Source organism: Typopeltis vanoorti, chromosome 15 (assembly GCF_054136105.1).
Source record: "Typopeltis vanoorti isolate ZY-2024b chromosome 15, IOZ_Tvanoo_1.0, whole genome shotgun sequence".
In the NCBI taxonomy this organism is placed as follows: domain Eukaryota; kingdom Metazoa; phylum Arthropoda; class Arachnida; order Uropygi; family Thelyphonidae; genus Typopeltis; species Typopeltis vanoorti.
Genome location: NC_143563.1, coordinates 80,202,649 through 80,216,926, shown reverse-complemented (window position 1 = coordinate 80,216,926; position 14,278 = coordinate 80,202,649). Strand labels below are relative to the sequence as shown.

Genomic DNA, 14,278 nt, shown 5'->3' with positions numbered 1-14,278 from the left:
TATGAATTCAATACTTCTTCCAGTTGGTTCATGAGATTTAAGCAGAGTTTTGTGCTGCATAATGTGAAAATGTTTGGTGAATCTGCAAGTGTCGATGAGAAGCCTGTCAAGGAGTTTGTAGAGAAATTGGATAAAATTATTATGTCGGAAAATTATTTGGCACAGCAAATATTTAATATGGGTGAGAACCTGTTTCGGGGAAAAAATGTCTGAGTGGATATTGATCCACCAAAAGCTGAAATCTATGCCTGATTTCAAAGCTCTTAAAGACCATATTACGATCTTTTAGGGGGTAATAAACTGAAAGCATTTGTGATATGGCATAGTGAGAATCCACAAGCCTTTAAAAACATTAGGAAGCATACTCTTCCAGTTCATTATTGGAACATGAACTGGAAGAGTATGCTTCCTAATGGATAAAATTATTTGGCACAGCAAATATTTAATATGAAAGAGTATGCTTCAAAAACTTTTTGAGTCGTGGAAGACTCAAAAATTGTTTGAGGATGCCTTAATCAACTGTTATGCGAGTGAAATGGAAAGCTATTGTGTGAAAGAAAATGTAGAATTTAAAATTTTATTAATTCTCTGTAATGTTCCAGATCATCCACCTTATATCGGTGATCTTCACCTCAAGATCAAGGTCATGTTTCTCCCTCCAAACACCACTTCATTGATCCAACTGATGGATCAGGGAGTTCTTTCAGTGTTTAAGGCTTATTATCTATGGAGAATTTCTGCCACTGATGGAAATGATCAGACTCTCGTGCAATTCTGCAAAGCATTCAATATTTATCATACAATTAAAAATATTGCTGTTGTTTAGGACAAAGTGACCTTTCAGTGTATGAGTGGCATATGGAAAAAGACATTAAAGAGGTTTGTGCAGGATTTGGGAAGTTTTGAAGGAAAAAAAAATGAAGGCCTCTGTAAATTGAGTGAAGAAATAGTGGGCCTAGGAAACAGTCTGAATCTCGAAGTTGAATGATGACATAGTTCAACTCATTTGCCCGTGAAGAGTTGACTAACAAAGAATTGGTCGAACTGGAGGAACAATGTGTTGTTGAAGAAGAGGAAGAACGAGAAAAGAAAGATGGGAAAAGAGGTACAAGAAGAGGTAGTTAAACAATTCACAGTGAAGGGTCTTGCAGAAATGTTCTCAGAAGTTAATGATGCGTTTGTTTGCTATAAATAAATTTATGATGAAAAGAAGAAGAGGAATAAGCAAAGCACATCGCACATGTTTTTTCATCCAAAAACAGGTTACACCAGAAGAGCTGCGGCCTGGTCCTTCACATAGGGAAGGTAATGAAGATGTGATTGTGGAGGAAGATTTGGGTAATTATTCTCCTATTTTATAGTGGCAGTAATGCACAGTACAGTTTTATAAGGTTTAAAAATTAAAATGACAGTATACTTATTACAGTTAAGTCCCTAATCCCTATAACTCTGTTGATTTAATGTATCGACTTATGTCCTACCAACTTACATCCTGCTGGATGGAAAGGAACCCCGATGTAAGTCGAGAGATTGTGTGTGTGTCACTTAGTGATATAATTTTGCTATGAATATACCACCAGCAGAGAATTTTTTTAAATTGAGATGGAAAATACTTGTTAATGGCAGATATGCAAGCTGAAAGGGGGGCATTTCACAATATTTGTCCATTATACTGTTTTTTCCTGGAAACTTTTTTCATTGATCATACAGACAAATTGGCAAAAGGAACACATGCAAATTTACAGACAAATTACTGTTGTTGATGGTTATGGGCAGTAGATTGTGTTGATGGTAGTAGTGTAGTTGGAGGATTAAGTCGAGAAAACAGGGAAACTTGCTTTGTGCAGTAGAAGGGCATTCCTGCAATGAGTCCTTAACTCTTTGGAGGTGTTCCATAATCATCATCATCATGCTTTTCAAGGATTTAGGCCTACAGTGGCCTGTTCCAGCCTTAGAGGTCATTGTTAAAACGTCCTAGTTTTCTTTTTCCTGATGGTTTGTAATTTAAGGCTTGTTTTGGTAATTTTTCTGTTTTCATTCTGTCAACATGTTCCATCCATTTATGTTTATATTTTTTTAATTTTTTCTGTTACTGATTCCTGGTTTAATTCTTTCAGAATTTCTTCATTTCTTTTGTGATCGAATAGAGAATACTTTGCAGTTTTTCTCATAAACTTCATTTCAGCTGTTATTAATCTTTGTCTTTTTGTTTTATTGTCTAGATTTCATTTTCATACAATAGGATTGGTAGGGCTAATGTATTGTATATTTTTAGTCTGGTTTGTTTTTGAACTAGGTTAGGTTTAGGTTAGGTTCTCACCAAACGGCCGATCGCGCGTTATCGCATGGACATCGCTAACTAAATAAAAAAAATTTGGCCACCGCACGAAATTCCAATTTTCAGCTTGGCAATGAAAGTGTTAAAGGCTGTCATTTTTGATTTTTCTGTTGATATTATTACTCCATAATCTTTGACTATCTCATTTAAATTTAAAGTATCTTTCTGGAAGTTATCTTCATAATTTGTAATTATTATTTGGTCAACAAAAAGGAGAGTATTTAAGTTCAGTAGGAGAAAGTTTAATACCTTGATGGAAAATTTTATTCCATTTTATTATTATTTCATTTAGAGAAATATTAAGAGTTGCTGAAAGGGGACAAGGAGTCAGACATTCCTATAGGATTCCTTGGTTTATCTCGCTCGTTTATGATAGTTCATAATTTAATCTTATTTGTATTTGATTATTTTCATATATACTTATGATAGCTTTTAGAATATTATTTGGCATTTGCCTTTCTTTTAATATGTTAAATAAAATACTTCTTTTAACTTTATCAAATGCTTTTTCAAAGTCAATAAATGTAATATGTGTTTCTAAATTGAATTCTCTTCTTTTCTCTATTATTAGTTTTCAGCAAAAGGCTGAGTCTATATGTGATCGTCCTTTTCTAAATCCATTTTGTACTTCTAAAATAAAGCCTTCAGAATATTTTATCTCATCTCATCTTCCTTATACCCTCTTTTACCTTGCAGTGTCGAGGGTCCATTGATCATCAGACCTCGCTCCGTTTACAGGATAAGGTGGTCAGCCTTATGCCCCGGTGTATCCTATGACCTGTAGTGTTGAGTTCTCAAGGCCAGTTTGCCTACTTTGCGGGATGAAAAACCCCAGAATAAACTGGGGAAAAAACCCTGCTGTCCACGCCCAAGACTGGCTAATTTGGCTATGGCTGAGGAAGATCTTTCAGCTCCTCACGTCACCGACGGGAATCGAACCTAGGACACTCCTTCCCCAGGCATATGGTTGCGAAGCACATAGCCACTAGGCTAACCGCGCGGACATACAGAATTTTTTAATTTTTTATTTAAAATTCTGCTGTATATTTTGTAACAGGAATTCAGAATATTTATATCTCTATAATTTTTAGGGGTATCTCTACTACCTTTTTTAAAGATACGGATCACTATTGCTTTTTTCCATTCCTTTGGTGGGTTACTTGTTGAATAGATTTTATTTAAGAATAATAAGTCTTTCTTTGAACTTTATTCCTGTATATTTATATAATTCTAAACCTAAATCATCTTCTCCCGGTGATTTTCCATTTCTTGTTTCTTTCAGACTGATTTCTAATTCTTCTTTAGTTAGTTCCTTTTCATTTTTATTAAATGTTTGCCAGTTATCTTTTTTAAAATATTTATCAGTTTACAATTCTGTATAGAAATTTAGAAATTCTTCTGATTTCAATTGGCTATTTAATTTTATCTTTCTTTAGTATCTGTACTTAAATGTTTCAAAATCTTATATACATTGGGTCTTATTTTATATAAATCATGTTCTAAATTAGAAACAAATTTGTTCCCCGATTCTTTCTCTTTTTCTGACTTCTTTTAGTTACAGCTCTTATTCTTTTATACCAATAATAATAATGCTAATTATATAAGAACACCTTTGCAGTTCATTTTGCAATTGATTGCATTCACAAAGTAATTTAAGAATGAAACCGTGTTTTAATGGTCATTAAGATACACTGCAAGTTATTCAAATAACAGCTGGTATTATAAAAAATGTACTAGTTGCTTCTTTGTGGTTAAAATTATGACCTTGGATTACAAATTAAAGCTGTTCTGTTCTCAATGATTTTGAAATGATTGTTACATAAGTTGAAATCAGGATTCATATTAATGACTTCTAAGCATCATTTAAGATGATAAATCACTGGTTTCTGTTGTGAACCATGCGAGTGAATAACAGCAGTGAATTCCTTAATGCAACATGAGAGTTTGTCTTCCATATAAGGCATGATGACTGTATCCCAGTCTCATTGTGATCTATAGTGAATGATATGAATGACCATATTTTTTCTCCATTTGTGCAGGACATTGCCGAGATGTGCTTTGTTTCTTATTTCAATACTTCTGCTACTCTGTGGTTTAATATAAACTACATGAACAGGGAATTCTGGAGACACCTAGATATTAATGGAATGGTTTGCTATCTTTTGAAGATCTTAGGAGCGTCAATTAGTCTGGATCATTTTGTAAGCATTTTAGATGCTATGTTTTGCACTAGTGTGCAGCAGCATTCTTGATGAATAGTTTTCTGAGCTTTGTTCAGAGATTTCTGTACAAGTTCATCCAACAGATTTCTGGGCCTTGCCCAGATATCTCTTGGATGAACTAATTATATACAATGCTTGGAAAGAAGTCAACACACACCTCCCACGAGCAGAGTGCATCTTACCATGTAATGAGTCACGTTTGTATCCGGTATAAATTGGAGGAATATGATGCTCCCAAGTCAGTGCAACTGTGTCTGGGTGGAATGGCTGCAGGAAGGGAACTCACAGAGTTTGAAAGAGGTGTTGTGATAGGATGCCATGTTGTAGGCCTATCAGTTTGGCAAATTGTTGACAAATTGGGCAATCCCAGATCAACAGTCAGTGATACTGTACTGAGATGGAAGTGCAGGGAGTCAAGTTCAAGTGCTACCTGCAGTGGACAACCCACCAAACATGAGTAACACTGCCATTCATTTGGCCTACACGTTTAATGTATTGGCTGGAACATGAATCTGCACAAAAGCATTCAGAATTGAGACTCACAGCATGGGTTTCCATGGTAGGACTGCAACATGCAAGTCCCCCCGTTACCCAAACCAACATGCAGAATCATCTTCAGTGGTGTAAAGAGCATGTGAAGTGGGATGTGGAAGCTTGGAAAGCTGTGTTGTTGTTGTGTGTGTGTGTGTGTGTGTGTGTGTGGTGGATGTCTGGACATCTCTTACCAGAGTGTGTAACCTTAATATGAGATATGCAGGTTGTGGTGTGGTGATATTGTCCTGTTTTTTCCTTGTTTGACCTTGGACCTCTGTTTATAGTACCATGAACATTGAACTCCAAGAGATTTCTGGACAATGCAATGTTTCCTACTTTGTGGTGTTTCTACAGTACTGACCATTTCTCTTTCAGCAAGACAATGCACTGTCGTAAGGCTTCTGCTGTAACTAGTGGTTTGTGGATATGAACATTACCACACTTGCCTGGCCCCCACAGAGCCCTAATCTCAACCCTATTGAACATCTGTGGGATTAACTGGAGCATTGAGTGAGGTGAAGGGATGTCTGCCCCAGGATCTCATTACATGCCTACAGAAATATGGTGCAAAATTCCCATTAATCGGTATTGTATTCTTGTGGAAAGTATGTCCTGTACTTAATAAGATATAGGACCTCCTTTGTTTGTTCCAGTCATTACAGCAAAATGAGGTCCTACATCTTATTAAGGTGGATACCATGACTGTTTGTTCCTCATTGTGTGGTTTCTGTTGACCTCTTTCTAAGTGTGTGTGTGTGTGCATTTTTTTATTTATTTATTTTTTCCCTCTCCACCTCTGAGTGTGAATTATGCCTTGTTTTTTGGTAGGGATTATGAAGAGGCATGTAGGTAGTCTCCAATATGAGTAGATTTTCAGCAAATGTCCAAAAATATGCCTTTTTTTTTTTTTTTTTTAGAGATTTGAACATCAACAAGAGGTAGTTATTTCTCACATAAATCACATTTTTTGGAGGAGTAAATTGGGGGGTACTGAAGAAAGTTGTTTAAATTCAGAGACATGGCATTTTCCAACTATGAATGTTGTTGGCATAGCAAGTTTGTGGTTGACTTGAGATTAGTAATTTTTCTTTGTTCTCCATGAGGAGACCTACAGTCCCTATAGCTGGAATAAAAGGCTATTTGTAAAAATGGTTGTTACATATAAAATAATTGCAATAGATGAAATGCTCAAAGTTTTGCAAAATCTGGTGAAAAAGATTTTCAATCTGTGGGTAATTAGTGTGGAGGGAAATTTTAAACTTGAAAGGATGACATTTGAAAAATAAATGGAAATTTCAGATAATTTTTGGACAGTGTGATCTGAATTCTTGATGAAGGAATCAGAATGTAATGTGGTTCTTCAGTAACACAGAAGATACTTAGATAGCACACGTGTGGACCTTAAAGAAATGCCATTCTTCTGAAGCTTGAAAGATCCACATAACTTGGAAATTAGAGGATGGAGCAATTTTAATTTTTATTTGTCCTCTCTTATATTATCACCAGTTATTCACTCACACAGCTCCTCAACAGAAACCAGTGTCTGGAGTTGTGCCTAGAAATTAATATAATCCCTTAACATGTTGTTAGCCTAAATGTTCCACTGCAGGGCAAAAGCCTTCCCCAACTTCTCACGCTCTCCTTTCCTGGGCCACTCTTGTCCATGTAACACCTTGCCATTTTTTTGTCATATCTCCATCTTTTTCTCTGTCTTCCAGGTTTTCTGACTCCTCTCAGCAGCCACTCTGTTGCTCTTTGACCATCCGTCATCTTGATAACTTACCAAGTGGCTTACCCAATCCCATTTTGATTTCCTAGCTCTCCAAATGTCTTTTATTTTTGTTAGGTCTCTTAAGTCCTTGTTCCTTATTCTGTCTAATCTGGATACTCCTAGTAAACTCCTCCATTGCTCTTTGGCAAACTTGGAGTGTTTTTTTGTCTGTGTAGTGGTTAACACCCAGGCCTGGGAACATACGTCAAAGTTGGTAGGAGAATCATAGCTAATAATTTTCTTTTTAGACAAATGAGGAGGTCCCCTTTCATCTAGTGCTTCAATCCCCAGTAGCTCTTCAAGCAGCACTGTCATTTCTGCGCTGGATTGGTGCAGAAATGACAAGATCAAAGCTACTTGGCATGAAGATCATTTTTCCTAAGTATTTGTAGTTCTCTACATATTCTATTATAATATTATCAACATCAATGGGAATGTGTTCATAGTTTGTCAGTATTTTCGTTTTATGATAGTTTGTTAGACCTATTTCCTTTCTTTTTATGCTTAATTCATTAATTATCAGATTAAGTTGGGAGTCATCTTCAGCAAGCAAAATGACGTGATCCGCAAAACGTAGATTGTTTAACATCTTCCCTTGAGTATTAATACCATTATCCTGATCCAGATTCTTGAAAGCTGCTGTAAAAAGTTTGGGAGCAATGGGTTCACCTTGTTTGATGCCCCTCTCTCTCCATTCTAAAGAAATTGTCGCTTTCCTCCAACCTTGATAGATGCTTCACTATTTTCATGTCTTTCAAAGCACAGAAAAGAGGGTAATGTTCTGTAGAATCAAATGCTTTGCTGTAGTCAATGAAGGCCATAAGGTTTATTGTATTGTAATATTTTTCTATTATTTGATTAACTATGTAGATGGTCTATTTTAGAAATTTTTCCCCCCCTAAAACTTGCTTGTTCATATGGTTGTTCAGAGACCAGATGTTACATCTTTCAACATACTTGATTTTAATTTTCCAACAGTCATCTCATAAGTCTGACTTTAAATTTTTCAGGAAATGACAACGTATACTAAAATATTAATTAAAAAACTTTCCTATATTTTGGCAATGTTAAATTGCCATTCTGTGAACAAAAACTATGATATGTGTATGCAGGCACATATCATAAACTGTCCTACTATGGCCAAACAGGCAGGACAGCGAATATTGGGATATCCGAACACAAAGACTACATCCAGTCTCACCAATACAGCTGCTCAGGACTTACAGACCATGCACTAGATACCCACCACAGAATATGCTGAAAGAAAGCCACTTTATTTCAGCATATTCATTATATTTGCTACACCGTAGCAAATATTAATATGAAAGATTGTTTCCTGGAATCAGCCTCAGATCTAAAAAACTTCCCAAATCTCAACAAATTTGGATGTATGAGACTGCCCCAAATTTGGGAAGCTTGCATCCTTTGAACATCAGCCCAATAGCCAAGACAACTCAATTTAGCCTGCTAGGGGACACCTTTAGGACTCTAGGATCAACTCCAGTTGCCTTCTTCGGCCTCATTTACTTGTTGTTAGTGCCTGTGTGCACATATCATAGTTTTTATGTTTCCAAAAGATGGCAATATAATTTTGTGAAATATAGTATTGATTAAAGTTTTTTAATTAATATTTTAGTACATGTTGTCATTTCCTGAAAAATTTAAAGTCATGTGTAACCAACGTATAAGTTTATCTACAAGAATCTGATAAGTCTGTTGGAGAATGACACACAATATGCTTTAATTTTTGATTGGTGTTCATTTGAAAGGTTTGTTAATATCTTCACATGGTAGATGAATTTGTTATCTCATGCAGAAACCACTGCTCTGCTTATTTGAGGCCTGAAGTGACTTGAAAAACTTCCATGTTGAGTCTCTACAACAGGGTTTCCAAATGATGCAAGTAAAAAATAAAGTTTAAAATAATAGTTACCTGTCAGAACTGACTGCATTTACAGAAGTGTAACTTCAGTCTTGGAGCAAAATGAAATCAGGATACCAACTGAACAGCTAGCCATAGTCTAACTTAAGTTCCTCTTATTTACTTATTTTTTATTGTCAGTTCTAACCATGAAAAGTAGGATTATTAACCTTTCTTCAAAATAACACGAAAAAACACAAGGAATAAGTAATACTATTTATTTATTAGTTTTTTCATATTATTTTGAAGAAACCTCTGATGGTACAAGTATCTCTTAAACAACAAGGATTGTTAACCTGGCACACTTTGTACCATAAATGGGGAAATGATTAGTGGATAGATAATCCAGAAATCCCATCCTAGAGACAAAACATTGTTTAAAGCCTTCAACAAGGAAGGTAGTTTTTCACACTGAGTGATGAAATCACTAACCCTCTGTTGGTTGGAGAGGGGGGTCACTATTTGTTTAGCCAGGCAGGCAATAATATTTTCTTAACTCCCATGACATTCATGTTGCAAATTATGTCTGGCGTAATGCTATTTTTAGATGATACATGAACTTCATCACCAAATGTGAAACCACCACCTTGCTTATTAGAGGCCTGAAGCAGCTTGGAAAAACTTTCTTAAGTAGTCACTAGAGCAAGGGATTCTGGATTTTTCTAATCCATAACTCATTCATTGTATACTACTGCATGGTAGATTTAAATCGTTTGTTGTTGAGATTCATTTAAAAAATAAATCATTTCTTTCTTGGTCATTTTTAGAAGTCTAAGATGCACACTGTTATTTCTTTCTTTCTTTTTTGCAAATTATGGATGGTTTAATTTTATTTTTGTTCTTTATATTGAATGTTTTAAATGTTATAAATCACTCCATTTACTACTGTCATTATTTATACATAAGAACATCCTAATTTTATTATTATTGTTCCGGACAACTCCAAGGAGTCGACAGACTCATCGAGGGAGGCCCTAACATCATGTCAAGAACAACCATTCGACATTCACACAGTATCTTATCATACCTTGCCTTGAACTCATTCACGGTCGTAGCACCCACAACAGACTCTGGAAACTTATTCCACTCATTCACTACTCTCCAAGTAAAAAACCTAGCTCTAACACCCTTGTCAACCATGCTCTTGCCCAGCTTCCATTCATGGCTCCTAGTCCTCCCACCACCAGTCATATTTTCAAAAATATCTTCTGGATCAATCTTATAGAAACCCTTCAGTAATTTGAATGTCTCAATCATATCACCCCTCCTTCGCCTATCGACCAATTTCTGCAACCCACAATTTAATTTTTTTTAAATTTAAAATGAAATAAATTTATTGAATTAAATTAACTTCTATTGATCATTTTGAAATAAACCACGATATATAGGATAAGAAGTTGCTTGCCACTCCATATTTAGTCAGCACAACATTGCTGACTAAATTCAGCTTGATAACATCCCTTTGTCATAGAAGACCACAATGTCTCTATGAAATGTTAATATGTGTAAATAATTGTCTGATCCTTTGCTGTGATAAGACCTAAAAAAAAAGAGAGAGAGAAAAAGTGGTTTGTCATATATCTCAAGAAAATAGTTTTAAATTCCTAAAAAAATGAATGAGAAGAAAGGTTTTGGTGAATTTTACAGATTAAGAAATTGGAAGTAGAGGTTCTAAATGACAGCATAATGCGCACAGATGCTTCTTTATCATAACCACAAACCTTATTTCTGTTCCCAATTATACTTAGCGAGAAGGTTGGGTAAAATGCTTTGCACTATCTTGTGTTGTTGGGTGTATAGGGACCGCTTCATTCCACAGAATGACTTGAAACTTGGAATGTACACTTTCAAGTCTGAAATTCAAGTTCCACAGGTTACCCTATTCAAAATAGGTATTACACTTTTTTTTTTTAAAGTGCTTAAAGACTTATGTACATACATTAAATGTTTTATTTTTTTTGTAATTAGTTGCAGTTAAAAAACAAGAAAGGCATCGCAGCTTATCTGCTGGATCAAGTGAGAGCTCTAAGCCAGGTTCACCAGTGCCATCTCCTTCTTCATTTATTGATGGTGGAATATCATTAAATAATTATTCAGGTAATGTATGATCTTGCTGTTCTATTTTCCAGAAGATTTTCATTATTATACTTATTATTATACATTTAATAAAGCTTTTAGTAAGTGTTTCTCAGTATAAAACAAATAGGTTGTGCAAAATAGCTAATTTTAGATTTGTCCTTTACAACAGATGTTCAACATATAGCTTACTAAAGATTTTAATCTAGCTCTCAAGAATATGTTCAAAGTGATTTAAAAACACAGAACACACAAAAATACAATAAAAGTTTTTGTATTTTTGTAAATGCTCAAAACTGTTTCAGAAGCAGTGTTTTTTTCTCTTTTGTTATAAAAGTAATAATGGAAATTTTTCTTTTTAATAAGGCATACAGCAAAGTTAAAATCTTTACTCTTTGTTCATTAATCCCCAGCTTGGTTAGCTGAGTGTATAGTGTATCTGCTCTTGAATCAAGATACTGTGTAGTCTTAGGTATATTTTCTGCTGTAAGCATACATGTGTGTGTGTGTGTGTGTGTCTGTGTCTATAGGTCATAGATGAATTACATTGCAAAAAAAAGTTGCTGTTCTGGAGCATCATTTCCAGATTACCTAACCCTTAACCCAGATGGTTTTAAGTTAACTGTATCAATCTACCATACCTTTATAACTTTAATTGTCACAGAAGCCAGATATCTAGTTTTTGCATTCCAGAAGCTTGGTGAACGACTAATCAGACTACTTAATACTCTTCTACTTATCAAGAGTTAAGCATATATTGGTTGCATATGGGTATCATAGGTGATAAATAGCTTGCAGCATAACCCACCTATATCATCTCATCCTTTTGTTAGTTCCCCTGATTTGATTGGCTCTTCCATTTTGATGTTCTAAAACATTCCTAACTGTATCAATCTACCTATATCTTGGTCATCTTTTTTCTATCATTATTGCTTCATTTATTTTGCTAATCTTTCATCACCCATTCTGTTCAGATGACCATACCGTCTTACATTAGCTCTGCATCTTTGTTTTTAATATGGTTCTGCCATTGATGTCATATGTTAATTCTCCTAATTTTCCTTAGAACTCTTGCTTCTTTAGTGTCTATTTTCTGATCTATAATTTGAAATTGATTTGGACTTGAACATTGTTAGCTTGGTCTTTTGACTGATTTCTCTCTAATTCCTTATAAATTCGTTTACCTGACTCCTCCACCTTGCAAGCCATACTTACTCTATTATCTGTTTCCATGTTTAATGCCTTCACACTGGGCTGTTTATGCATCAGGAAGCAACTCATTTGAGCATATATCATGTCCCTGCTGCATCTGATCTATTATGTATATATTATGTATATTATGACTTAACAATTTTTTCCATAAAGTTTTATATGTAAAATTAGTATTTGTTATAATTGTTTGAATGGTATAAAAGTCTCAAATGTAATGCTATCTTATTTTTCCATTAATTATTAATAATAAAAAATTTATCATCCTGATATGTACAGGATATTATGATAGGGGGTTTAAAGATATTGTAATAGTCATCATGCTTTTCATGAATTTAGGCCTCCAATGACCTGTTCCTGCCTCAGATGTCATCATTGAATTTCTTTAGAGGACATTCTCGTTTTCTTTTTTCTAATGGTTTGTAATTTAATACTTGTTTTGATAATCTTTCCATTTTCATTCTTTCAATGTGTTCCATCCATGTATGTTTATTTCTAGTTTAGCTCTTTCATAATTTCTTCATTTCTTTTGTGATCAAATAGTGTTCTTTGCAGTTTTTCTCATAAACTTTTCAGCTGTTATTAATCTTTATTTTTCCAAATTTCATTTCCATGCAATAGGAGTGGAAGGGTATTGTGTATATTTATATATATATATATAATATATTTAAACTACATTAGGTTTAAATACAGAGTTAATTACGCCTGTTATTTTAAAATATTTTGCAAATTTTAGATTTATATCTTTTTAAGACCATCATTTTTGTTTTCTGTTGATGTTATCATGCCATAATCTTTGACTATTTCATTTAATTTAAAATATCGTTCTGTAAGTTATCTTCAGGATTTGTAATTATTATTTGATCATCAGCAAAAAGGATGAGTGTTTAAGTTTGCAGTAGGATAAAGTTTAATCCCTTGATGGGAATTTTTATTCCATTTTATTATTATTTCATTTAAATAAATACTTTGTGAAAAGTTTACATCATTTACTATCTTCTTGTCAATAGTTTTACTCCAAATTAATCTGTTATCTGTCAAAACTCCAATAGCCTGAGATCTTTTATTTTTGTCTTCTAAGGCACTTCTTTCTGTATAAATCAGGATTCTAGAGAAATTATTTATTCGTATGAGACCTAATACAGAGGGTCAGGGAAACTAGATTATAATAAGAATATGGTGAGAATCTATGTGTAAGAGCAACTAACTTATGCAATTATGTTAATGATATGAATATACTTAATATGGAGATGATTATGATAAAAGGACGACTGAGTGTTTGTCCAGTTTGGTCATATTAAGTGTGTGTAAGAATGCCTATATAAATGAGGCATTCTTGATGCCTAGTCATGAATGAGGCATAGACATGAATAGAGATCTGCAAATTGTTCAGCTGCATCATGTTGATTATAGAGGTGAATATGTGTTTTTCTATACTCGTGGAAGTAACTTATGTCTGTACACAAATGCTATGCGTATCAGGAACAAAGGGGAGGGGGGTTGAGTTTGTTGCCTTCATGAATATGTTGTGTATTGACATTGGTAAGACCTGGCAGTCAGAAACAGATATACTAACTGGCATTGAATGCAAAAGGTACACTATTTTTAGAAAGAAAAGGTGAGGTTAATGTGTGATGTTAATGTTATTGGGTGAGTCCAGTTAGGACTGAAAGCTATAATTATTAGTAACAGTTTTCCTTGTGGCAGTGAGTTTGAAGCTATAAGGTGTGATGTGGAGTCTGAGATGATCAAATATATTGTAGGGTGCTGCCACTGAGTTAGTGGATCAGTTGCTAGCGATATGAAATGCATTACCAAATAAACTTAATAGGTACTAAATGAGTAACGATCATGGATGAATAATTATCTAAAAAAAGATTGGTAAGCAGTGAGAAGAATGAAGCCAAATTTACTGAGCCATTGCAAGACATCCATAAGCAGCACATAACAGAAAGAACACATGGCCAAGGAGGATTAGATCTCATCATAGTGTCAGAGGGATCTTCATTTAAAGACTTGACTATTCTGCCTCAAGTTAGTGACGTAATGTACTGACCTATAAAGTGTTTAAGTTTATGAATATTTCCTTCAGAAAAGGTTATATGCTGAACTACAAAGCAGGAAATTGTGACCATCTGAAGAGAATACCATTCTCTTCAGATGGTCACAATTCCATGGTATCAATTGTTTATTGGGAAGGATATTGG

At 34.4% G+C, this 14,278-nt stretch overlaps 1 protein-coding gene across 1 annotated transcript in view; it reads left to right on the top strand.

Moving 5' to 3' along the window:
• The window catches only part of nsl1 (non-specific lethal 1), a 187,728-nt gene that overhangs the window by 139,736 nt on the left and 33,714 nt on the right, over positions 1-14,278 (top strand). Inside the window, exon 6 of the mRNA XM_090404984.1 lies at positions 10,755-10,883. Coding sequence (XP_090261110.1) covers positions 10,755-10,883 — 129 coding nt within the window. The remainder of the gene's footprint in view (positions 1-10,754; positions 10,884-14,278) is intronic.